Source organism: Leucopleurus acutus (assembly GCF_964270905.1).
Source record: "Leucopleurus acutus genome assembly, chromosome: 9".
In the NCBI taxonomy this organism is placed as follows: domain Eukaryota; kingdom Metazoa; phylum Chordata; class Mammalia; order Artiodactyla; family Delphinidae; genus Leucopleurus; species Leucopleurus acutus.
The window spans coordinates 20488578-20516543 of record NC_139144.1 but is presented as its reverse complement, the minus strand read 5'-3'; the positions used below and the strand labels follow the sequence as shown (position 1 = coordinate 20516543).

Here is a 27966-nt window from a genome sequence, read left to right as displayed (position 1 = left end):
ACAAGCAACTGACCTTAACATTTACAGTAGACTAAAAATTAAGTATTTTTATCCAAGTGACTTCAATTCACAAAAACATTAGTAATAACGCTGTTTACAAAAAATTCTTTGCAACCTATCACCTAGTAAGTCAAAGCTTTTATTGCTTCTGTCCTGGAAATTATCCTATAAATCACTTAACCCTGTAATGTTGACTCAAAATCAGAGAGTGAAAGGCAACAGAATCGACTCTTTCCTAGATCTACTGTGATCTCATTAGCTATTAACATTTAATGTCATTAACTTTACGTACATCTAACATCAACAGAAAAATATACATCAAAACATCTAGGACTCTGAGGAATATAAAGGGAGACTCATGTAATCCTGAAGCTCATCCTACCTCTCTGCCCAAGACCACCACCCTCCCCCCACCTTAGCCCTGTGGACTCAAGAATCTCTATCTTACATGCTATCAGAATTTAGTCATAGGCAAAATTTATAAAGTAATGCTAAACACTGTTCCAAGGACTTTATATTTATTAACTCACTTCAACCTCATAAATACTCTGTGAGGTTAGCATTCTTATTCCTGTTTTTCAGATAAGCAAACTGAGGCATACAGAGGGTAAGTAATTTGCCTGAAGTTAATGAGCTAGCAAGTGGTGAAGCCAAGATTCAAATTCAGGCAGTTTTGCTCCAGAGCATACACTCTTAATCAAGAATCTTTGCTGCCAACTGGACAGTCAATTAGAAAAGGTTTATCAGTAAAACTTAATCTGAAAGTTACAAATAAGCATTTTAAAAATGAGATTGAAAGAAAAAAGGATAGAACCAGTGTCTCCAAAGCATTTTTTCTTTTATTTCTTGCCAAATATTAAAAAAAAAACTATTGTGATATTCTATTTCTTGCTTTGTAAATCCATTCCATTTTGCATTGCTCATGCCTTTAAGAGTAAAGTTCCTTTGTAATATAACAATCAGTGCACTCTTTCCTTTAACTTCTTTATTAAGCTGGTTGCATAAAAGATATACATTCTCATATTGACAATGCTTGTCATGAACAAAAGCAACAAAAATAAGGCAATAGAAAGATGTGCTTCACATATAAACAATTATGTGGTAGTAGGAAATCTGGGCCTGTACAGCAAAAATATTAGGTAGCAAAATGTGAATAAGCCCTATATTCAGAAGACACCCAAATGTGTGAGCAAAGACAGCACACCCATAATAGAGCCCCCTTAGGTTCCCTGTTTATTATGTATAATTCCTTAATTATCCATTTGTGAAATAAGAATAACATTAAGAAACATGAGATCCAAATTGCATTCATTTTCACAATACCAATACTAAACTCAAAATAGCAACTTCATTGAATATAAATGTTTCAAAAGTAAAAGGCAACCTTCATTTTTTGTAACCCTATGAATAGAGTCTGCAAAAAAAGGTAGATTATTTTACTGTACTTACAAGGAGATGAGGCCTCAGCCTGCACTGAAGGAGTATGAGCAACAAAGGACAGCAAACAAATATCACTAGGAGTAATGCCCATACGTATCAAAACATCTCGGTGAACCATGTTCTACTTATATAGCCAATCTATTAAATAACCAGCATAATGGAAGCTTATACCTCATGCAAGAGAATTACTAAATTAACTATACATCTAATAGAAATTTCTAAACCCCACTCCCAAAACAACTTTAGTACACCTGTCAAGTACTGTAGGTCATTTAGAAAAACAGAAATAAAACATACATGCAGCCTTTGTATTAAAAATTTTTCATAACATATAAACAATGTTCAGATATAAACTGTGAACTAAATGTTTTTTCTAAATATGATTTACGTAATCAAGACTTTCTTAAACAAAGACAGGTCTTAGAAATATGATCTGTACAAACTTACAGTAGTGTATATTCCAATAGAGATTTTCTTCCTATTATGATATAACAATGTAACTCTTTTCTCAGTGAAGATGTATGTTAAGGCTTAAGGTGTAAACACTTTGGAAGGCAAACAACTTAGTGAAGAAATTATTGTTCATTTAAAAATGTGTATCATCTCATAATAGGCCCCAGAATTTTCAAATTCACATGTGAGAATACATTTACATCTTAAATTTCTAGGAAAGGCACAAGCTTTATGTAAAAAAGCAGCAAAATTTTAAACCCACCAATTTATTGAAAAAGCCATTACTTTTATTAGAAACAAAAAATGCTTCTCAAGATGTTGGCAACAGGTCATAGTATAGACATCTATTTCAAACAGTGTACTGTACTTCTCCCTTCAATTATATTCCAGTTGGAGGAGGAATACCTCCTTGGCTATGGGAAGTAGAAGTATTTGAGGGACTGTGTAAGCTGGTCTCCTTGTACACAAACCATGCATTTCCTCCCCAAAGTATCATATTCAGAAAGCCAAAGATCTAAGAAAGAGAAAAATAAACATGAAAATCTAGTATATAATTAAAATTTCATAACTATCTTTGTTTTCCTGTAAATATTAAATATCTACAGGCTGTCTACCATTATTTCATTTAAAGTTTGAACTACACATAAAGTGGAATTAAAAAAGGAAGACTTTGCATTTCAATGCCAGATTTGGATACATAATGACTTATTCCCAATGAAATCTCTAAATTTGTAACATATAAAATCATGACTAAAAGATACCTTATTTTTGCATGTTCATTATTACAAGATGGGATTAAATTTGAGAAAAGTAACTAAAACCTTCCTTTTATTACTTTATATTTAGACTTCAGTGCTTCCAGGTGAAGAGGAACACAGGAATCCATGGTTCCTTCTTTGGGAGGGCTTTTACTTTTCTCCCATCTGAATGGTTATAAACATCCTTTGTGCATCTTTTCCTATTTCCCTACTTTATCCCCCTACCACCATCTCCCTTACTTCCACAGCTGCAGCCAGAAGAGAAAAGGAGTCACAGAAGAACTTTACTTCACATCCTGCATTAGTCAACCTAAAATAAATTAGCCTTCCTAGGTATAAATCTGAGAAGATGAAAGTCTCAGAGATGAACAAACTGAAGATACCCTATTTTCGGTTTTTTATAAATACAAGAATAATAGTGACTTATGAGGTAAGAGTGAGGTAAAAAGCTTGAGCACTATCATATTACTGAAGGCCAACTGCTTTCTATCTTTTTGTATATTTGGATATAAAAACAACATTTCTGAAACTGTCCATCTCAGATCACTGTCAATATATATATATAAAGACTTTTAGATTACAAAGTTATAAAACAGAAGTTTGATCAAATTGCTTTATAAGGCAGGACTGACTTTATCCACTGGAAAAATATTTTCCTGAAAAGACATGAGACCTCCCTAAAAATAATACCCTTGTTATATTAATAATGTATCTGTATTTGGATAAAATAACAGACAAAATAATATTGAAATTTAAATAGACCAAAATTTTAGGATTTTTTAAGGCACTCTAAAAGTATTTTTTCATACACCCAAGGCAAATCAGATTAGAGAAGGGGCTTGCTTTAAAGTCAGATCTGGTTCAAACCTTGGCTTTGCCAACTTACTAGTTGCATCACCTTGGGTGAATTAACATATGAGCTACGTCTTTTCCCAGTTGTAAAATGAAGACAGTAATACCACTTTCCACATTCCTCTCAGAATTGTTGGATAACTTAAATAAGATATGAGTGTAATGACCTTAGCACACAGCCTTAGTAAATGTTAGTGACTATTATTAGTGCCTTTTGGGTCAAAGTCTTGCCTAATCAATGTTAATGAAAAGAAAGACTCAACCATGATCTTGTTCAAACCTGTTTACAAGTAATAATTTTCTTTAAAAACTTTTTTTTTGTTGTTATAAAGGTAAAGACTATATGATAACTAGGATTCTGATAAGGCTGGTAAAAATAAAATACATTCATCCAGAGATTTATTAAAAACTACTGTTTTCTTGAATCACTAATAAGGTTTTTCTAATAAGTGAAATAACATATTTTATAAACACTGCATACTTACCACAGATACATTTAGGGATCCCATACTAGTCACAGAGCCAAAATGACATATCACTCTCTGCTGAATACAAGGCAGAAGTTCCTGGACAATATTGCGACCGGTAGCTGTTTTAATATCTGTAAGAGCTTTAGCCCAGGCTGAAGTGCTCACCAACCACAAAAAAGTGGCAACAAGAGTAACAACAAAGTCCTAAAGCAAAAATAAGCATGAATTAATAATGAACAGTTAATTTAAAGATACTAAATTTCAAATCCATGATGAAGGAATTGAGATCACAATGAACCCTATGGTACTGAGAAATGGCCTTCATGACATACTTCATCAAAAAGGCCACAGTCAACACAGCAAACACTGCTGTTTACTATTGCCAGCCCAGTGCCTGAGATACAACAGTAAACAAGACTTAGTTATCTCCTGAGGAGTCAGATTTTCACATGGAGAAATCAAAGTTTTACACAGCCCTCACCACAACTTATCTAAGCCTCTCCCTCTCAGGATCATATATTGGATCCTGTTATCACTAATAACTGTATACCTCCATCATCTCTGTTTTAATCACCCCCTCTCCAATATCACCTCTCTCTTTCTAGCTTACTCCCTCTGACACCCCAACCTCAAAAATCCTTTGACCTCACTGAGACCTACAATCTCATCTTATTTCCCTCTTTAATTTATATTCTGAGGTCATTCATTATAATCTCTTACATATACTCTCAATTCCCTTACCCTTCACCTGCTTCCTCATACTGCTCTAGCAAACCTCTAACTTTAGTTAAATCTACCTCTAATAATGAAATCGTGAAAAGCACACATCCTGGATAACTAGTCTCTTTTTAAATTCATGACCACAAAATTTTAAGAATATGCATTATATTAAGAAAGGGACAACAAAAAAAATCTCTCTCAAGACACCTTGTCACTATGTTTTCTAAGAAAGTGTTTGCCACTTATTACATTCCAAGAATAGGACTGAAGTTTTTAATATTTTGGATAATCTTTTACTGAACTAATAAGATAAAGAAAAAAATTTATTTTCCTTAATCTATTCTGCTGGGGAACTAGAATTCTGTCAACGAGTACTGGCTACAAAGATCTAAGTAACACTTTTTTAAAGTCTGCATTTGGATAGTGTAAAGTATAAGTTCCACCTCATTTGGTATTCCTTTAAATTAACAACCAAAGTGGGAACAATATAAAATTTGTATCTTTTAATGTTATGTATTCTAAGCATTCAGATATGCTCAAGACTATGAGTTCTTACATATCTGCAGCAAAAATCTTTCCAAGCTCAGAAATGGGTTTTGGAGCTTACCACAGAATTGTTTTGTTTTTTAAATAAATCTGGTTAGTTTTAAATTACTTTTGCCAACGAACTTTTAGTCATTTATGTCGAATAAATACCAGTGGTCATGTATGAGATATAGAAACTGTGATATATATAGCTTGTCCACCGCGTCAAGATGGCACTGAATAAACGTCTTGTAATTAGAGAACCAAAACAATGACTAATTTTACAAGCATGGTGGTACAATGTATTTGCATTTTGCATTTGAGCTCCCCACTGCTACTGGCCCTCTTAAAAAATGTATATCAAAGAGAAAATAGAAACATTATAGCTTAAATATTTTGCACTGGGGGAGTACTCCCTTTCTTGCTGCTGTACTCTGCTGTACTTTGTGCTGCAGGTAAACATTTTCTAAGCACTTGCTAGAAATACAATGCCTTTTGAAGAACTAATAATTAGTATGAGGTTATCAGATGTTAAACAAGTTCTCTCTGGGCTAAAGTTCATAGTTTTGACCAACAGATGTCAAATCCTCTTAATTTTTAGGTTTCTTCCTTCCAAATTCCTAATTAAAAATACACTGTTTTTTTCTGATTATGCTCTTTATGTCCACGTCGTTGATGGCTTAAGGCATGACATTCTTGTATTTCAAAAGCAGGTACTTTTCTGAAAATGATGCACGAAGTAATCTTAGGGTGAGGGGAAGTGGGAGAAATGTGGGCCTCTGAAGACAGTCTGTGCGACTCAGGACTCTAGTTAGTTGTGGAGTTATGCAATGCACAACCTGCCTGTGACAGCCCTAGTACTACCAATAAGTTAGGATATGACTCATAACAGGTCTTTATGATTTGGGACACCCTATCTTTGTTTAGTTTCACTTTATGCTATTTCCGACCCTCCACATGGCCTAGAACCCTTACGCTCCGCCTACTTACCATAAAAAAGTGCTACATTTACTTAAAAACTGAAGTTGATTTTTAAATGTCACAGTTGAAATTCTCCTAGAAATACCTTAGCAGAGAATTGAGAACATTGATAAAAGAGCATACCCTCATTAACAAATAGCACTTAAAAAAAAAAATCCATGTCGTATTTGGCTATAGTTAAAAATTTAGTTATCACACAAAAAATTTTTTTATATTTATACAGTTAAATTAAAAATAGAATCCAAAATTTAATTTAGAGGCTGGACTTTTACAAATAAGAAGTATCCACCATACATTATACCAACAAAAAAACCACTTACAGAACTAATTCTGGATTATTCCTCTATATGACCACTAATTGATTACTCTGAGGTGAAAAGTTACTTTTGACGCTCTGAATGATACAACTAGATCAGTTTTATAGTTTTATTAGACAGAAAAACCCTCTACAAAAATAGACCTGAATGCTGCTTTAAAAAGTGTCATATTTTTAGGGCTTCCCTGATGGCACAGGGGTTAAGAATCCACCTGCCAATGCAGGGGACACGCGTTCGGGCCCTGGTTCGGGAAGATCCCACAAGCTGCGGAGCAACGAAGCCCGTGTGCCACAACTACTGAGCCTGTGCTCTAGAGCCCGCGTACCACAACTACTGAGCTTGTATGCCATGACTACTGAAGCCCGCGTGCCTAGAGCCCGTGCTCCGCAAGAGGAGAAGCCACTGCAATGAGAAGCCTGCGCACCGCAACGAAGAGTAGCCCCCGCTCACCACAACTAACGAAAGCCCACGTGCAGCAACAAAGACCCAAGGCAGTCAAACTAATTAATTAATTAATTAATTTTTTTTAAAGTGTCATATTTTTAAAGCTTACTAATCAAAATACAAGAAATAAAAAGCTCATTGCTAGATTTAACTTAAATTTGTTGGGATAATGACAAACTGGCAAGAAATGTCTTCATTTGGAATTTAAACTATAAAGAATTTTAACAAAATATAATAACTATATGATCACCATAGTTTTTTTAAAATAAGTCTTGTAAAGTTCACAGAAGTTATAAATTACTGATACATAATTTCTGTTGATTAGGCACTGCAAAGTAAAAAAGTTGATGTCGGGGCTTCCCTGGTGGCGCAGTGGTTGAGAATCCGCCTGCCAATGTAGGGGACACGGGTTCGAGCCCTGGTCCAGGAATATCCCACATGCCACAGAGCAACTAAGCCCGTGCGCCACAACTACTGAAGACTGCGCACCTAGAGCCCGTGCTCCACAACAAGAGAAGCCACCGCAATAAGAAGCCCGCGCACCGCAACAAAGAGTAGCCCCTGCTCGCAACTAAAGAAAGCCCGCACACAGCAACAAAGACCCAATGCAGCCAAAAATAAAATAAATTAAAAAAAAAAGGTGATGTCTATCTTTTTGAAAGGCACCTAACAACCAAGAAATATTCTACGAAAATGTCAGGTTTGAGAATTTCTTCTCAGATATATGAAATGGAATAAATATGAAGGGTAAAATATTGTTTTATTCCTTACTTACCATCTGCATTCTTATGATCCAGGCAGCAAAAATTAAAAATAAGTAAATAAATAAAACCTGTTATTTAATAATTTGGCCTACCCTTTCAAGTAACTTCACAAATAATAAGCAGATGTCAGTGGTCAGTGTTTTCTCAGGATATAAATGACCAGTATCACGAAAACACCTCTGTCGTCCCTTCAAGTCAGTAACACTAACACTGACTTTGTAGTTATTCTTTGGTAGTGGAGGTCCAGTTTAAAACCACAGCTTATCTCTGGATTGGCCACCAATAATCCAGGGCAATTTTACTAACTAAGTCTCAGAGATTATTTTTATATCTAGCTCAGTAGACCCTGAAGCCAAAAAAGGTATCAGGACTTCAAATCCAAATCCTTTGTTGCCATTTTAAAGATTCAAAATTAGCTCATGAATGCCACTAATGCCAAATTTTATAATTCTTATAGAATTACCTGGGTCAGATTGTAAATTAAAGAATTTAAGAACACAGACCAGGAGTCAGCAAACTTTTCCTGAAAAGGGCTAGACAGTAAATATTTTTGATCTCTGTCACAATGACTTAACTCTGACACTATAGCATGAAAGCAGTCATAGACTAATTATTTGGGTATAGCTCTGTTCCAAAAACCCTTTATTTGAAAAAAAAAAACCAAAAACAGTGAGTCAGATTTAACTTGTGTGCCATAGTTTGTGGATTTCTGATATAGACTATTAAGTTGTATTAAGACATAAAGGGGGTCTCTTTGAGAAGAGAGAAAAAAGATAAGAAATAGGAACACAGTTATGGGACTACTAGCATGGTCAGCAATTCTTCGAATCAAAGGCATTAATTTCTACTTAATTTCTCTGCTACTTGCAACCTAATATGCTCTATCACATATTTGAGTTCTTTCCAGGTTAAAACAGAGTTAGAAACAAACAAAAAAACCTCTGTACTCTAGAGAGTACAGAGAAAGTGCTGCAAACAGGCTACAAGAATTGGGTTAAACATGACAAGGAGAGCAAGCTCAACCTCTTGGCAAGCACAGGTCAAAACACAATGAAACTTGGTTTATGCCAAGAACTTTTTTTTCCAGTGTAAGAAAATCCATATTTAAATTCAAATATAATGTATACTTATATAAATTATTTTTTTATAAAAAGAAAGTGATTACTTACAATCATGGGAAGTTTTCGACTATCACGATACAGGTTCGTGTAACCAACATAGAGCAGAAGAGCAGCAATGCAGTACAGGAAGACAAAGACTGCAAAAGTAACATAGAATTCTGCAGCAGAAGAGTAATCTCCAATAAGGACATGACTTTTCCAATCTACATCACACACATTTACACCTTGAGGTGTCTGAAATGATGCTTCATTCAACCTATTAAAAAAAAAGTCTCAAATAAATTTATGAATTACTTGGACTCTTCCAACAGAGACAGAAATACATCTTCTGTATTTCTAATACAGAAGTATTAGAAAGGCAGAATACTGAAATAACATTTCACAAAAATACTCCCCAAATATATTAAAACATTCTTTTAAAAAAATGAAAAATTCAAATATTTAAGTAAATTAAAATTTTCATAAGAAATGTACATAAATCATAAATTATACCTCATAATTGGTTATGATAGACTGAATATAGACTGAATTAAACACTTTCACACCCAGATACTATCTTACTGTAATAAAAACTTAGCAGATTAACAGCGTTGTTACAAAATGGTTTACAATTTGAGACATGATATTCCATTCTAGGAGGGAGAGTCTGTGTTACTAGCACCAGGAGAATCAGTTGTAATGATTCACATTTTAACTCTGCATTAATTAGCTGCTAACTCCACCAAGTCTTTAATTTTCCCTATCCATAAATCACAAAAGCACTTATCACCAAAGAGGCTGTAACTGTTCCTTGTAATGGAATTTTATAAGAGAAGGATTGAGAGATGGAGAGGAAATGACTGATTACCAAACACTTGCTATTTGACATATCTTTAATGTAAGATTTTATTTAATCATCAAAGCAACCTTAGAAGATTTAAATTTATTGAACAGAAAAATTGAGTCCTGGAGAGGTCAAGTAAGTAGTTAGTAAGTGGAAGAGGATTCACACCCTGACTTAAACACAGGACACACCTAATAAACCTTTTAATGAATACTGAGGTCAAACAGAACTTACAAACGAAATAGTCATAAAATAAATATTCAGAAAATAAAGTTTTATGCTAGTGAAAGAAACACAAGGAGCTCTTCACTTTATATACATACATGTCTTAAAGCTATATAATGCACATTATTATTTAGTAATTGCAAATACATGAGAAATTTGGATTTTTCATAAGTTGTGTTTGCTTCCACAACATGGCCTCTCAAACTAAGGTGATAGAGCAAGCTTGTTTTGTTTTGAAATTTCCAGTCCACTGTGGGATGATAGAATAAAAGTGTCAAGGCAACATCATATGAAAGTTTCTTAATGCTTACTGTCATTTTCTGTATTTATTTCATCACAGTCCAGGAAAATAGTCTGCAGACAGGTACTGGTCCCACGCACCACACTTTCAATAGCAATGATCACTACTTACAAATGAGCATGCAACTAAAATATTTCTACCCCCCAAGATCAGTAAGTTGTTGGAAATTTTAATGAGTCAAAAAGAGTTGTTAAACCATAAAAACAAACAAATAACTCACCTGAATGGATAACCAAAAGTAGCTGTAATCGTTTTATTGTCAGATTTATTAGTTAGACAAGCCACTTGAATTTCTGTTTTGCCCTTAAAACCTCCACAGGTGGCAAAAGCAAAGATAGAAGCAATCTACACAAAGTGAGACCAAAAAAGAAAAGAAGCATTACTGTACCCAAACACAGGTCATTAAAATTTTAAATATAGTGATTATTAAAAATTGGCTCGCTAACATTCTTAGAATTCTTATTTACAAATTAAGATTGTACAAATTATTTAAAAATTTATTTGTAACTCTCAACAAATGTGATTTTATTTTCCCCTGAGTATAACATAGAAACTGGTATAACAGCCCATATAACAATACATTTTAACACACCATTGTAAAGCAATTATACTCCAATAAAGAAGTTAAAAAAAAATACATTTGCTCAAATTACAGTGTACCCACTAAATATTAGTATGAAATTCAGAGGAAGTCTTATTTATTAGTATCAAAATCAAAAGGGGGTAAATTGGAGGTATTTTATTTGGAACCTAAGGGTAACTATAAAGCCAAGAGACTACAAGCAAAGAAGAGATCTTATTTCATGAGCTTATAAGCCTCACTTGTGGGTATTTCGAGGTCTCAAAAAGTAGTTGGAAATTTGTTTTCCTGGTCATAAATATGCTTAAAGAAATGTAATGGTGTTTTCTCAAATTCTATTCAAACAGGAAAAAAACTGAAAGCATCCTAAATATTGACAGGGAATCAAATATACTGTAATTCAATTCCACAAGGGAACATTATGCAGTCATTAAAATGTTGGGAAATATCTAACGATAAAGAAAATGGTTCAATACATATAAAGTTTGTTTAAGCAATGCGTTGTGCATGAGTCTACATCTATGCATACACACACAACAAAAATTAAAAAGTCTATGCATTAAAATTTTAAGTGGTCACCTCTGAACAGAAGACAAAAGATAATTCCTTTTTCTATTTGTATCTTACGAATTTTCTACAAAACAAAACAAACAAAAAGCCCAGATACAGTGTAGTGACAAGAGCTCAATCCTTCAGCAAATGCTGATGGCTCTATTTATAAAATATATTTGGAATTTGATCACTTTTTACCACCACCATCACAACATCCTAATCAAAACTATCACCTCTTGCCTGAATTATATGGTGACAGCCTTTGAAACTGATGCTCCCTACTTCTGTCCCTGCCCCTGCTTCAGTCTACTGTCAACACATCAGCCAGCGTCATCTTTTAAAAATATAAGGCAGAAGGGCTTCCCTGGTGGCGCAGTGGTTGAGAGTCCGCCTGCTGATGCAGGGGACACGGGTTTGTGCCCTGTTCCAGGAAGATCCCACATGCCGCGGAGCGGCTGGGCCCATGAGCCATGGACGCTGAGCCTGCACGTCCAGAGCCTGTGCTCCGCAACGGGAGAGGCCACAACAGTGAGAGGCCCACGTACCGCAAAAAAAAAAAAAAAAAAAATATATATATATATATGGCAGAAAACTTTATTGTCTGCTCAAAACTCTCCAATGGCTTCTGAGTTCTCTCCAAATAAAATCAATGTTCATATAATGGTCTACAAGATCCTTTCCTCCTTTAACATTTCTCATCTCACGTTGCTACTTTTTCCCCTGCCAAATCTCTTTACTATTCATTAAAGACATGGGATAAACTCCTTCAGAACCTTTGCACTGAACTATTCCCTCTGCCTGGAACACATGGCTAACTTCCTACTTCACAGCTTCCTGTTCCAATGTGACCTTATCAGAGAGCCCAGGCCTTTCCCTAACCTCACTATGTTAAATAACAGTGCCCCTCCCACCCCACACTATCTATTCTCTTTATTTGTACTGCTCTATTTTTCCTCCATTGTAATTACCAGTGCCTGACAGTACTTCATTATTTGTTTGCCCACTTTTCTCTAGGATGTAAACTCAAAGAGGGCAGGAACTTTGTTTTGCTCAAGGTCACAGACATCCAGCAAATAGATACAATTCAGTACAGGTCTGGTATCAAAGCCTATACTGTTGAACACTGATATAATGCCTCTCATGGATTCATCCAGGACCTTGAATCAGGCCATAATCAGGATCATAACCATCCACGAAATTTTTTTTCCATGAAGAAGAGATATATGAAAAGGAATCTGGTTATAGATATGAAGAGTTTGGTATAATGTCAGCACATAGTTTGGAATCTTCAGTTAAAAGAGTTAAAAAATAAAGAAAGAAGAATAGATACCCTCTTAGCATAAATGTGCATGAATACACAGAGTGAAAACAGAAGGCCAGGAAATGAGTCTTGGGTATGTACCCACGTTTAGAATTAGAAAAAAGAAACAGGATACACAAATTGAATCAATGGAATAAAGAGGCCAGAAACAGATCTGTGCGTATAGACAAATTATAGCTAACAGAGCTGGCATTGTAGGGCACTAAGGAAAAGAGAATGGTGGTTTTAAAGATGTCACCACAAACTCCTGGATACTCCTCCCCTCAAGAGGTGGAGATTAATTTTCCCCCCTTAAATGTGGATAGGACACAGTGACTTGCTTCTAGTGAACAGAATATGGTAGAAGGACTGGGATGTCCTTTCTGAGGTAAGGTAATAGAGATTACAGCTTCTGTCTTCATTTCTCACTCCCTTGAATCACCTGCTCTGGGGGAAGCCAGCTGCCATGTTGGGAGGATACTCAGGCAACTCACAGACTCATGTGGTAAGGAACCGAGGACTACCATCAACCATGTGAGGGACCTTGAAAGTATACTGTCTGAGGCTTGCCAACAGTCATATTAGTTAACTAGAGGGGGGCGTGAGATGACTGCAACCCCAGCCAACCTCCTGGGAGACCCTGAGCTGCAACAACTCAGCTAAGCCACTGCCAGATTCCTGACCCACAGAAACTGTGAGATGATAAACTGTCTATAGTTTTAAGTGCTAAGCTTGGGGTAATTTGTTATTTGAAATCGATAACTAACACAAGGAAGGACGGTCCAGATGGGCTAAAGTCTTAACTGTAAAAAGTGAGTCTAAAAATTATGAAGACAACATAAAAGAAAATTTGTGATCACAAAGAAGGGAAGAATTTCTTAAGAAAGAAAAAAAGCTAACCATAGAGTAAATTCAACTACAGAAAAAGAGGGTTTTTTAAAAATCAAGTCAGCTTCTGAATGTAAAACAAGCTATAAACTAGGAGAAAGTATTTGCGATAATGTCACAAACGATTAGTATCTATGTTTACAGACCTAACAGAGACTCTTGCTCATGCGTACTACATGATGTGCACAAGAATGTTCACAGTAACATTGTTTATAATATCAAAATATGGGGAGGGGAAGCAACAGGAAAGTAGATAAACTATATTGATATACAGTACTTACAATGGGAAGTTACATAGCAATGAAAATGTACAAACTACAGCTACCTACTTCAACATGGATGAATTGTAGAAACCTAACGCTGAGTGGGAAAGAAAAAAAGTTGCCTAAGACTACACAGGGGGTATTCCCTGGTGGCGCAGTGGTTAAGAATCCGCCTGCCAATGCAGGGGACACGGGTTTGAGCCCTGGTCCGGGGAGATCCCACATGCCGCGGAGCAACTAAGCCCGTGCACCACAACTACGGAGCCTGCACTCTAGAGCTCACGAGCCACAACTACTGAGCCCACGTGCCACAACTACTGAAGCCCGCGTGCCACAACTACTGAAGCCCGCGCGCCTAGAGCCCGAGCTCTGCAACAAGAGAAGCCACGCAATGAGAAGCCTGCGCACCGCAATGAAAGAGTAGCCCCTCCTCGCTGCAACTAGAGAATGCCTGCGCACAGCAATGAAGATCCAACGCAGCCCAAAATAAATAAATAAATAAATTTCTATTAAAAAAAAAAGAATTAAAAAAAAAAAGATTACACAGGGTATAATGCCATTCTTTTAAAAGCTCTGTTTACTTGTCTACATCACTCCTGCCACTGTCTTTGTTCAGGCCCGCACCATTTTTCCCTGGGACTAACCCAACAGACTCCTCCTTTCACTTTTTTTTTTAAATTAATTAATTAATTTATTTATTTTTGGCTGTGTTGGGTCTTCATTTCCGTGCGAGGGCTTTCTCTAGTTGTGGCAAGCGGGGGGCCACTCTTCATGGCGGTGCGCGGGCCTCTCACTATCTCGGCCTCTCTCGTTGCGGAGCACAGGCTCCAGACGCGCAGGCTCAGCACTTGTGGCTCACGGGCCTAGTTGCTCCGCGGCATGTGGGATCTTCCCAGACCAGGGCTCAAACCCGTGTCCCCTGCATTAGCAGGCAGATGCTCAACCACTGCACCACCAGGGAAGCCCTCCTTTCACTTTTAAACTCATTCCCAACACCATTCATCTTTTACTGTGGGCTTTAGAGCTGCAGTGTCCAGTAAGGTGCCATAAGCCACATGTGGCCACTGAGCACTTTAAAAATGGCTAGTCTGAAATGAGATGGCTGTAAGTGTAAAATATACCATGGTTTATGAAGACTTAGTATGAAAAAAGAATGTAAAATATCTCATCAATAATTGTTTATATTACTTGTTGAAACAATAATATTTTGGATATACTGGGTTAAGTAAAATGTATTATTAAAATTAATTTCACCTGTTTCTTTTCACTCTTTTGATGTGGCTAGTAAGATGCTTAAAGTTACTGTATGGCTGGCATTTGTAGTTTGCACTGTGTTTCTATCGGACAGAGCTGTTTAGAGTGATATCACACTGATATGAAATAAAAATCTGGTCATGTCACCCCCTGTTTGAAGAGATTTCCTCAATGGCTTTCCAGATCTTTTTAGGCCCAAACTTCTTTTTTTTTTTTAAGAAGATGTTGGGGGTAGGAGTTTATTAGTTAATTATTATTATTTTTTTTTGCTGTGTTGGGTCTTCGTTTCTGTGCGAGGGCTTTCTCTAGTTGGGGCAAGTGGGGGCCGCTCTTCATCGCGGTGCGCGGGCCTCTCACTATCGCAGCCTCTCGTTGCGGAGCACAGGCTCCAGACGCGCAGGCTCAGTAGTTGTGGCGCACGGGACTAGTTGCTCCGCAGCATGTGGGATCCTCCCAGACCACGGCTCGAACCCGTGTCCCCTGCATTAGCAGGCAGATTCTCAACCACCGCGCCACCAGGGAAGCCCATAGGCCCAAACTTCTTAATTTGGCATAAGAGGCAGGGCTGAGGTAGCCTCAACTTCATCCTTCTAGATTTATATGCTATACTCCCTGCCAGGTCCTGTACAACTCTGTCACACTGCACTATATACTGTACTTACTGTTCCTGAAACACACCAAGTATTTATGTCTTGGATATGCGTGTTTATTCTGCCAAGATTCCCCACCTCTGCCCCCACCCTGGTTCTCCAACAAGCTCATCCTTTAAGGTCCTGCCCAGTTCCTTGTGGTGGTACTATTCTGTCTCCTGGGCTGAATAGATAGACTTGAGTTCACTACCTCTATTATTGGCATTCTTCTTGTGTATCTTGCCTTATTAGAAAAACAAAACAAAACAAAAACCCAAAAGCAAAAATGATAAAAACTAGTTTCCCATTTAATACAAAAATTAGTATATAAATGGCACACTGTACCACAGCTTATTGCTTTTAAGACTACTGCCTTTATCTCTCCCTTGGCAGACTGTCATGTCTTTGCATTTGCTTTTATTCAGGATTTTCAGTGCCTACCTGGTAGGCCTGCCATACACCAAATGCTCACTAAATAACTGCTTAATTAAAGGAAAAAAAATCAATTGCCAATAATGTACAAATAAAACCATAGTTCAAGTCTTAAATACTCATTATTTCAAGCTTGTCTTTTTGTTATGAGGATAAATAAATGTCATGTTTGCCATTTTGGTCTTTATCTTATGGGAAAAAAGGGATAACGTACACACTTTTTACTAAATGAAGTACAAACAATCTGAGAGTAAACTATCCAACCATCTCACCTCTCCCTATTTTGCACTAGTACTCTGATTTCGATCAGAAGTTATATACTGGCAGCCCATGGGTGAAACCTGGCCAGAAGATAGATTGTGGTTTTCCCAGTATTCATGAAAAATGTGAATTTGTTGTCAATATTTTCATATCAGCATGCTGCACATAAAAATTTGGATTTCCTGTGTGGGTGTGGATAAAGATATGCCAGTATCAGACCTATATCCCCATAAAGCAACAATCACATGGAAATGCATGACAGATGACACCTAAGACAGAGTATGTGCTTTCCAGACTGCTGTCACTCTCTATTGTCTCTACAACCCTCAGAATGCGTGTTAGTTACCAGTAATCAATGAACTTCCACTATTCTTTTTTCTCCCAAACACTTGTTTCACTCATTTACTTTATGAGGGGTTCCTAGCAGCACTTTTGTTTGTACTTCTAGTCTAAAATGAGGTGTTCTAGTATGCTGATTTATATTTCCTTGCCACTTATGAAACTAATTCCCCCTTCTCTCTCTATCCCATAAAGAATGACTGAAACTGCTGATATGAAATTCCACCTGTACAGTAACTAGTAAGAATCCAGGGACAGGATGACAGCAAGCTTCTATTCAGGTCAAAAGGTTCCATATTCATTATGACAGTCTCAAGTTCTACTTATCTCTCTGCCCACTGGACCCACATTAGTGACACAAGACATGCCTCACTAATTTAGATATCTAGAATATCTATATTCTATATCTAATATCTGGTCTTCTAGAATACTACTCTCTAAAATAGACTGGAGTACTCATCTAACTGGTGTACAAGAAGAAAATATGCCTATTTATATCTACTTTTAGACTTAAACAAGGAAATAAAGCTTTATTAAAATTAACATACTGCTGAAACCCATGCTGGGTCTGTATGTCAGAGAGTCAGATGTCGGGGCAGTATGCTGGGTATCCTGAAGGTAAGGAAGTCCTATAACAGGGAAGGACAGACAGTGATACCTTCACCTATTCTTCCACTTTTAGAGTTCATTTAATAATGTGAGTGTGCCTGGCTAAGTGTCTTTATGGAATAAATTATTTACTTTTAACCAAACTAACCTTCACAAAATGGACTGGTGGCTTAAAAATGTCTTCACAGGGGCTTCCCTGGTGGCGCAGTGGTTGAGAGTCCACCTGCAGATGCAGGGGACACGGGTTCATGCCCCGGTCCGGGAAGATCCCACATGCCGCAGAGCGGCTAGGCCCATGAGCCATGGTTGCTGAGCCTGCACGTCCGGAGCCTGTGCTCCGCAACAGAAGAGGCCACAGCAGTGAGAGGCCCACGTACCGCAAAAAAAAAAAAAAAAAAAAAAAAGTCTTTACAGAAACTACTGAGTGATAATACAAAACCTCATGTCCAAAAGAGAAAGTAGAAGCATTAATACCCTCTATGAGCTGCATTCATGAGTCACATTACCAGGTAAAAACAGATTCTACTTAATCAGATCAGAAGTTGGCAAAAAAAAAAAAAAGAAAAAAAAGAAGAAAGAAAAAGAAGAGAAAAAGAAATTATTAGACAAATATCTGAAATAAGGATTTTTTAAAATTTGAAATATGAATGAAATTTACCCTGAGTGTATATAAATAATATGCCTTAAGATAATGACATAGTAAAACATGCATCTAAATTATAGATGCATACTAGGGCTTTGTGTATAAAATCTTACAATGACAGAGTCAGCCAGAGTTCCCAGTTCCTATTCTCAGACCCTGCTCAGCTCACAGAGGGTTCTACTGGGGAACACTGGTACTCATCTAATTTATGGGTATCTTTCACGTTTCTAGTTGCAGGGTCCTCACTGCTATTTAATTTCATGATTAATCTGTTCAGGAAAATGATATAATTGAAACCTTCAGAAATATTAATAGATCGAAAAGTATATTGTATATGAGGGTTTATGTGCCAAATCAAATGCATGCTGTTTTACTAAATCAAATGATCATTCAGTACTTAAATGAACTATCATAGCATGTTTGCCTTTGCAATCAGTCAGATTAGAATGCCTAGAGCCAAGGTATTGATTTTTCTAAATCAAAGTCTGAAGCATTTACCAAAGATATTCATTTTAAAAAACATTTTGTTATTGATGTTAATATTTCAGTTTACTCCCACTGTGCACTGAGCAGTGAAGTCAGTTTCAAAGTTCTTCAATTTCACTCTTCTATTATTTCCCTCTGCTTGGAAAGTACAATCATAGAAAGCTCTAAATAGCCTTCTAGTACAGTTCCAAAACCCTTAAGAATTTGGATCATGAGAAGTAAACTTGAGTTCCTGCTGAAATAAATAGCTAGAAGATTTTTGCTAGCTCAATTATTACTGTTGAAAACATCTTTATGTCACCTTTATTCTTAAACAATTGTTAACCTGAGTATGGAACTAGAAATCTCTGAGGAACCTAAATATACTTATTTTAAAATCATTTCAGACAGTTCTATTATTTTTATGTCTTTTGGAGCGAATCAATATTCCGATTGTTGATCTGGATGGCTGTCTTGAAGTGAGTCTGTCACTTCACGGAAAACTGATAGTATTTGTTGCCACTGATATAATTTGAGCTTTTAAGCAAACATTAGTTTTCTTCATGTATTTTTTTTAGGATATTTGATGTAAGCTCAGCTTGAGAGCATGTTATTCCCCGCTTCCCCATCCTGGTCTCGTGGTTTTGTAAGTCATCTCCCTGCCCAGTAGTTTTTTGGTCATTTCTACCAGGCCTTCTTAATCCCCTACTCCAGCGGTCCCCAAGCTTTTTGGCACCAGGGACCGGTTTCGTGGCAGACAATTTTTCCCTGGACGGGGGTGGTGTGTGGGCGGGGGTGAGATGATGGCTCAGGTGGCAATGCAAGCGACGGGGAGTGGAAGATGAAGCTTCGCTCGCCGGCCAACCACTCACCTCCTGCTGGGGTTGGGGACCCCTGCCCTAATCCACAAATACCTTATCCTATAATGGGACCGCAAACTACCAACAAAGGAGAATATTGCAGTTAACACAAATCCAGACCTTAAGCAGGTAGGTTGATTCAGGTCTTTGTTAGGGGGCCATTTCTCTCTCTCTCTACTTCTTTAAGTACTCCACTCCATGGAAGTTATAAAGCCAAACAATAGGTTGAAGCTTTTTCTCAGATTTATTTCCCAGATCCGGGAACAGTCCTTCTCCCACCCATATTTCCATTCCATTGCCGGTCCCCAATGATGTTTATCCTGTATTAGAAAAGCAATTCTCAATGTGTGGTCTGTGGACCCCAGGGAATACCCAAGACTCTTTCAAGGAGTCCATGAGGTCAAAAATATTTTTACAATATTATTACAACATTTTTTGCTTTTTATACTACATTGACATTTGTGCTGATTTGCGCAAAAGCATTGGTGGGTAAAACTGCTGGGCTTTAGTAAGAATCAGCAAAAGCATCAAACTGTTATTTCACTGCCATGCATTTGCAGTTAAAGAAAAAAAGCCAGTTTCACTTAAGAATGCCTTCGATGAAGCAGAAAAATTGTTATTTTTATTAAATCCTGACATTTGAGTCTTCTTAATATTCTGTGGGATGAAGTAGGATGTGCAAATACTTTTATTACTGAAAAGACAACCTACAGACGGGGAGAAAATATTTGCAAACGATGCAACCGACAAGGGCTTAATTTCCAAAATATACAAACAGCTCATACAACAAACAACCCAATCAAAAAATGGGCAGAAGACCTAAATAGACACTTCTCCAAAGAAGACATACAGATGGCTGATAGGCACATGACAAGATGCTCATGCTAATTATCAGGGAACCTCAAATCAAAAGGACAATGACGTATCACCTCACACCAGTCAGAACAACAGTCATCAAAAAGTCTACAAATAATAAATGCTGGGGAGGATGTGGAGAAAAGGGAACCCTCCTACATTGTTGTGGGAATGTAGACTGGTGCAGCCACTATAGAAAACAGTATGGAGGTTCCTTAAAAAACTAAAAATAGGGCTTCCCTGGTGGCACAGTGTTTGGGAATCTACCTGCCAATGCAGGGGACGCGGGTTTGTGCCCCGGTCCGGGAGGATCCCACATGCTGCGGAGCGGCTGGGCCCGTGGGCCACGGCTGCTGACCCTGCGCGTCTGGAGCCTGTGCTCCGCAGCAGGAGAGGCCGCGACGGTGAGAGGCCCGCGGAAAAAAAAAAACAAAAAAAAAACTAAAAATAGAGTTGCCATATGATCTAGCAAATCCACTCCGAACAAAAAACCCCACTTTTACGGCATACCTAAATACAATGGTGGTCTGCAGGGAAAGCATTTAAACAACTGAGTTCTTTGCTGAACTAGTCACTTTTTTCGTTAAATACTATTTTTACTTGAAAAAATAAGTAATAAACAAAATATAGGTATTCAGACTTGCATATTTGTCAGATCTGTTTCTTGAAAAGGATGAGGCTTTCACTTCAAGGAAAACCAGCAGCATTTGTTGCCATTGATGTAATCAAACTTTCAAGTGATTAATTATCGTTATTTAAAAAAAAATTTTTTTTTAATGTCTCAGCTTAAATTTCTAACATGGTAAGTATCAATCGATACAACCCCATAAACAAAAGCTCTTTGAGGCACTCAATATTTAGGAGTATAAAGGGGTTCTCAGACCAAAGTGTTTTGAGAACCACTGTATTAAAGCACTGCTGTTATCTTAATTTTCCCTTTAATGTTTTATAAGAGATTGCTATTTGTATGTGTGAAGTGAGTGTGTATGTGTATATATGTACATTCTAAAAACCACTGACAACATATATATATATATATATATATATATATATATATATATATAGTCTATGAAAAAAACATCTAGTATATCCCATGAGAGGGTTCAAGGCAAACACTAAGAGGATTCCGGGTAGAAGAAACAGAGAGCAAAGGCATAGTGCTAAGTCAGTAAGTCTATTACAAGTTTTACATGTATATAGAGTCCTGGTAGGCACAAAATGCCATTTGAAATCCTTTTTTCCCTTTCTACAATAGGGGAAAAAAGTGAACACAAATGGCAAGGTTAAGAGAAAGGTAAGTTTCTTAAAAGGTAGTCTGTGCCATAGACTGATAGCCTAAAAATTTAAGTATTAAGCAAATGGATGAAAAAAATATCGTTCTGAGTATGCCTCATCCCCTATACTCTGTAATATCATTTGTATTTTCTAGGCTGCTCCTCTGTGCTATGTTATAACCACAAAATTAGAATAAAACATGGTCCCTGTTTGTAAAAATCCTATAATCTACTTGGGATGACTAAACTTTTAGAGTATTTTAGATAAACTAGTACGTATTTCTGAAAGTTTGTTTTTTAAACAAATTGATATATGTAATGCTCAAACGGTTATGGGTTTTCTTTCTCATCGTTTTTCACACTAATTTTCCTGGATAATAATTTACCCCAAAGTAATGTTCTTAAATGTTCTTTTGAATTTGCTCATTAATTATAAGTATAAAATCAGAAAAAAATTCAAACTTGATAAATGAATCAAGAAAACCCTACTTGTTTTTAACTCCTCCTAAGATCCTGTTATAAACATGCATGTAACAAGAAAAAAATTACTTCAGGTACCTTATGTTTTTGTTTCTTAAGCCTGAAATTTTGGGTAATCTCTTCATTAATTTATTAAAAGACCAATCAGAAACACAAAGGTAAGTTACTGAAAAGACTAAGAACAGACTGTTTGAGTCCAGGATGTAGTAATCACAATCATGGGATCTGAGTACATTACTTAATTTCTCTAAGCCTCAGTAACATGGAGATGACAACGGTAACATGTAATATAGAGATAACAACCCTCATAGGTTGTCAGAAAATTAAATGAGAAAATACAGGTAAAGCCCTAGAACATATATTGAACTCAATAAATATCTCCTGTTAACACTGAGAGTAAACTTGGCCAGCACAAAAATATTCATAATTCTAAAATTCAACTTAATTAGTCTATAATTCCTTTATATACTCCCAAACAGTATCTCTTCCACAATTTTGTGTGTGTAGAATTAGGAAAGCATATTACTTAGACTTATTTAGAGCTAAACATTTGACCAGTGTTCACCCTAAGTAGCAAAAAAGTCCAAAACACAGTGTTCAATATTAAAAGGAGATAGTCATTTTAATGAAAAACTTTAATCTAAATACTAGTGATAACTGACTACAAAGTAAGATCCAAATTAAAATTTACTAGAAAAATATTAAATAATTGAAAAAGCTGCTTTGATAACATTAACCCTTGCCTTTTACTTCCATGTTCAACTCCTACACATGGGGCATCTAATCTCACCTAAATTTTATCTTATTACCTTGACAGGCTGCTAAAAGCAGGAAAACACGCAAACAAATGAAAAGTCTACAATAACCATTTCTAAAGTTTAAAATATGTAAACGAGAACTTAGTGATCTTGAAGGACCGGAAGATATGTTAGTCATATAGGGCTCAAATTGTATCCACTGTCTGGATCTAGTCTTCCTAGAAACATAGCATTTCAGTTCTGAAGAACCTACTAAGACCTGTTCAAATACATTATCATTAGTCACATATTTATAACTCAGTCATCCCAACAGCCCTGTGAAGTATTGCTATTCCCATATAAGTACAACAAAAATTCAACCTTTACTGAGTACTTATTACACAAACAGAACTAAGGCAATGTCACTGCCAGGCACTGTAACTAAGGGCCAGAAGTAGATTAAAGTAGATTCATATATATATATATATATATATATATATATATATATATATATAGAGAGAGAGAGAGAGAGAGAGAGAGAGAGAGAGAGAGAGAGAGAGGCATGGTGGCTACAGTTCAGAAGCAAAATAGAAATGCTTCTGCTTTGGTGACTGTATTTTTATTTTGTCAATAAATATTTACTGGGTACTTGCCTTCAAGTCTATGAGGCCTTCATATTTGTGACCCCTTGAAAGTTACATATTATCAGGTTATATCTTAGTCTAACATCTTCTAGAACATTGCTAAAGGTAAGCTGATTTGGGGAATTATTCTTCTAGTTATATGGATAGTAAGCAGCCTTTATCTAGATTTTAGACTTGTTTGTAAATGTATTTATTGACTATTTTTAGAGGTAATCTCAATCAACACCTTATGAAACTTGACCAATTCATTCAAAACACATTTAAAAATTCCTACTATGAGCCTTTCTCCTCTAGAGCCTTGTCTTGTGCCTCTCTGCCTCTGTTTTAGACCTTCTATTCACAAGTCTCTTCTCTACAGCGCACACACACGTTCACTCATTCCCATCTTTAAAATAGGTTACCGCCCAATCTCTCCCATCTTCACAGTCAAATAGTGGTCTCCTCTCACTGTCTTCTCTTGCTTACCATACATCCATTCAGCCCACTACCATCTGGTTTCTGATTTTACCGAAACTGCTCTTACTAAAGCCTCTTGATTACCCAAATCAAGGGATGCATTTTAGTAATTATTTTTCTTAACCTATTGCACCTAATATTGCTGAGTACTCTCTTCTTGAAATATCTCTAATAGTGATGCTAAGATGTTATTTCTCTCCAACTTCCTAACAATACCTTTTTCCTTTGCTGCCAAATACCTGCTGAATCTCCAGCCCATACTTGTCTTCTAAACTCTAGATCCATGTATCTAACTGCCTACAGGATACCTCCACTTATATGCTTTAAAGAGACCACAAACTCAATCATTCAAAACTTACTGACCTTCCACCAAACATCTGCTGCTTCTCCTTAGTGATCTGTCTTAGACAGATGTGCCACTACTAATCCGAGTCAGAAATATGGCAGTCATCTTACAGCCCTCTCTTTTCTTCACCCTACAAATATATTCAAATTTCTAAACCTCTCTTTTCTAGTCCCACTGCAATTAGTTTTAGGCCTTCATTATGTTTCAAATAACAGATTTCCCTTTCTTCAATTATGACCTTTCCTCTCCAATTCATTCCGCACACTGCTGACAAAATAAAAACTTCTAAAAGGCAAATATAATTATATTATTCACTTGTTTATTTACTCTTGAATGAGTGAATCGACCCTACACGGTAGGAATTCTGGGCTTAGATGGAAGCTGTACGATAAACAACCCCAAATTCTGTACCTGCACATATGCATTTTCTTAAGGAACGGGCCCAGATTATCAAAGGTTAACCCAAAGGATTAAGAACCACTGGCCCATAGGATAAACTCCAAACTATTCTGCAAGCCCTTTGAAACCTTTCAGAATCATCTCAAACCACACCCTCCCTCCCGGTATACGTTCCAGTCAACCCCAATTACTTTTAAATTCGCAAATAGGGTTATGCTGCTTCAACTTTTCACACCACTGAACATAAGATTCTCTTTGCCTGTAAAGCCACTCCCCAACCATTCCCCAAGTGAACAAGTACTCATCCTTCAAGTGTTCTTTCATCTGAAATTCTCTCTAGCACCTCCAAGCAATCGATTTCTCCTTCCTTTCACCTACTACACTTTGCCTATACCTTTATTATAGTATTGCCCATATGGCATATTCATATTTGTTTTCATGTTTTTCTTATTAGGTCATGAGGAAAAGACCATGTTTTATTCACATGGTCTAGTGCTAGTGCTTAGCTCAGCACCTGTATATAATACACATTCAAATATTTGAATAAATATTCTCTACACCATGAACAACAAATACTCTTTTCATAAAAGATTCTCTTGTGTGATAGTAAGTTGTTCAAACTGAAAGTAGTATTTCCTTAAGCTTAAAAAGGATATTTTTCAAAATATGTCAGACCTATGATCACTAATAAACTTATCACTGTTTTAAAATATTAAGAAAAAAATTAAGTTTACATTTAAAAAAACTGACGAATAATGTAAGCATAAATATAAACAACTGCCTCTTCATTTAAGTGAAATTTTAAGTTAATTATAAATTTAATTATAATCCTCAATGATATTAAACTACTAGGTATAAAAGACTTTTTCTTAAACCTGATATTTGATTAGCTCAGTTAAATGTGTTTTTCATCCTGCAATTTAAAATTTTTATATACTCAAATAAGAATCTTCTTTATATTTAAATCTGGGCTTAGGCTTAACAGAACCCTAAATATATACATTTAGGTGTCTTTAAAGTAAACATTTGTGTGAAGTTAGCACTATTTCAGCTTTCAGAAAACACCAAGTAAAACTTTGGGGGAAACGTAGGAACCCTTGGGTGCAGGAAGGAAATCAGGACTGAGCACCCATTAGAGAATGTGAGCTTCTGTGTTACTTTTAAAACATCCTCGTAGGTTATTTAAAACAGAAAATCCTAAGTTCTTACTCTTCACCACTTTATCACTAACATACGGGGTTGAAGAGTTACGGATGTAAATGCTGCTGGCTAAACAAGCAACTTGCCTGCACGCTGGACAGATGCCAGCTGCCTATTAATACGGGCCTGAAAACCACCACTGGAATATGTCCTAGGCCACGAACTCCGAAGGCACTGTGCAGTGCCTGGTGTATTCACCAACTCCTCCAAAGTGACTGATCATCACCAAGGTCGAAGTAATAAATCTGCTTTGATGCTAATGACTGAGAGTGTTCCCAGGGAAGGACTAAGAGCTGACTGCAGGATGTTGCTGGGAAATACCTAAAACAAACTGGATGGCGATTCCTAACTTGTGTTTCAGTCGACCGGACTAACAACGCATTTTGCTTAGACCTTCTCCCCTACTCCGCCCACTCCCGCCCGCTTCCCTGACCCACAGTTTATTTTTATCCATTTTTAACTTGGGGCCAATCTTAAAAGCAAATTAAGACCCGAGAGCTCGTCAGATCACTTAGGGAAGGCACACCAGCTTTCGACGGAGCGCGGCCTCCAGTCCGCACGGGGCAGAAATGCACGGGCTCTACCGGAGGCGCAGAGGCAGCGCCGGCCGGGGTGCTACTCCGGCCCGCCGGGTTTCGGTTAGACCGCAAGAGGAAGTTTTCTCTTCCCTTGCGGAAAGCAGTGAAGCCAAAGAGAAATTTAAACCACCACTCCCCGAGGGATACCCAGAGGTGAGCTTCGGTGTGGCAGGGCGGCTCCGCCTGGGACGGAGGCAGCCGAGGGACCCGTGATTCGACGCCGACCGCGGCGTCCCCGCCCCGCGCAGGCCCAGGCCGCGGCCTCCTGTCCCCTCCCCGCGCTTCCAGTCCCGTCCGGTCCCGTCTCGGGGACAACGGCGGCTTCGCTCCCCCGCGCGGAGCGAGCCGCACCCCGTCTCCCAAGAGCCCCCAGCCGCCCCGCCGAGGACGCCGGCCGGGCCGGAACCGGAGCGGGAACGGCGGCGCGATTCCCCGCCCGGGGGTCGCAGGCTGTACTCACCCACTCGAGGACCTTGATGAAGCCGAGCGGCTCCTTGAGCGGGTTGAGGTTGAGCTGGAAGGAGGACATCCTCTGAGGGAAGGAGGGAAAGAGAATCAGGACAGCGGGGCGGAAGAGGAGGGGGACCGACAAGACAGAACTGCCCTGCCGCGAGAAAGGGCAAGCGGGGAGGGCTCCGGGAGGCGGGCCTGGGAGGCCGCGGGGCGGGGCGGGGCGGCGGCTGTTGAGCCGCACGCCGAGGCGCTGGGGCGGAGACGGAGAGGGGCGGCCGCTGGAGGCAAGGGCGGGCAGAGGCAGGGAAGGGGAGGTGTCTTCCCGGGCCACACCTGGCCCAGCCGGCTGATCCGCTGGCGAACTAAGTAGATGTTGGACGCCATGCTGCGTGCTCCGCGCCCCCTTCCCTCAAATCCAGCCCGCGACGCTCGGGTTCCTGTCGCGCATGCGCGTGCCCAGTTCCAACCCTGCGTAGCGGGGGCCGCTGACCAGCGCGAAACCCCAGGATTCAGTTAGGTCTCGTCACGCCTCTCCGGGCAACAGCTGTCTTCCCCTGGCTTCCCTTCACAGTTCCCAACTTTTACCTGGATTTATAAAATATTAATACAGATGAAGCCGTGATTCAAGGCTGGTGTTAGGGACCTTTTATTAAAATGGTGGAAAGTTATTGCAGAACAACGGACTTTGAGCGACCTTGCCGTAGGGTCTCTCTCAGAACCGTGATTCACCAAACATTCTTACAGAAATTAAATTTATTGTCAGAATTATCATTGGAGTCAGGGTTGGAGGAGGTACAAGGAAGGTTATACCTAACGGAAAAAGGCTTCGCCGGACAGGCGTCTCCTGTTACCCAGCTCTCCTACCCAGTCGGTCCAGTTGTCTCCGTGGGGCGCTCTTGGAGTCTTTCTACAGAAGGCTAATGCCTGCTCCCCCTTCGAGAGTCGCCTTAGGTGACGCCTCCCTTCTGGCACCCAGTTATCAGAGCCCCGAAGAAGTGATCTTCTTACTGGCTTCCCCAGTATCCTGGAAGTTATTGGAGAGTTGGAATGCTGGCCTTCTGGCGTTTTTGATAAGGGGGTTGACACCACGTAACACTAAGTAAATAAGGAAGAAAGGCGTTTAGCAATGGAATCTCAATATACCAACTTCGAAGTACCTACCTATATATACTAACTGATTTTCCAAGCACTTACCTATGAATTAAGTTCCTTGTCATTGAAGTTATTCGTTACTGACCATCTTTTTAGGAAGCTAACCCTTTCTCATTTGAGACC

General features: G+C 38.1%; 1 protein-coding gene across 1 annotated transcript; it reads right to left on the bottom strand.

The window, feature by feature from the left end:
* Positions 1-836: 836 nt before the first annotated feature.
* On the bottom strand, positions 837-26837 carry SYPL1 (synaptophysin like 1). The gene is made up of 5 exons (XM_082846417.1): positions 26699-26837; positions 10415-10539; positions 8894-9101; positions 3989-4177; positions 837-2407 (listed from the first exon to the last, which is right to left on the bottom strand). Exons 1-5 carry the CDS (start codon positions 26765-26767, stop codon positions 2273-2275), a joined length of 726 nt encoding a protein of 241 aa, XP_082702543.1. The 5' UTR covers positions 26768-26837; the 3' UTR covers positions 837-2272.
* Between the last annotated feature and the right edge of the window lie 1129 nt (positions 26838-27966).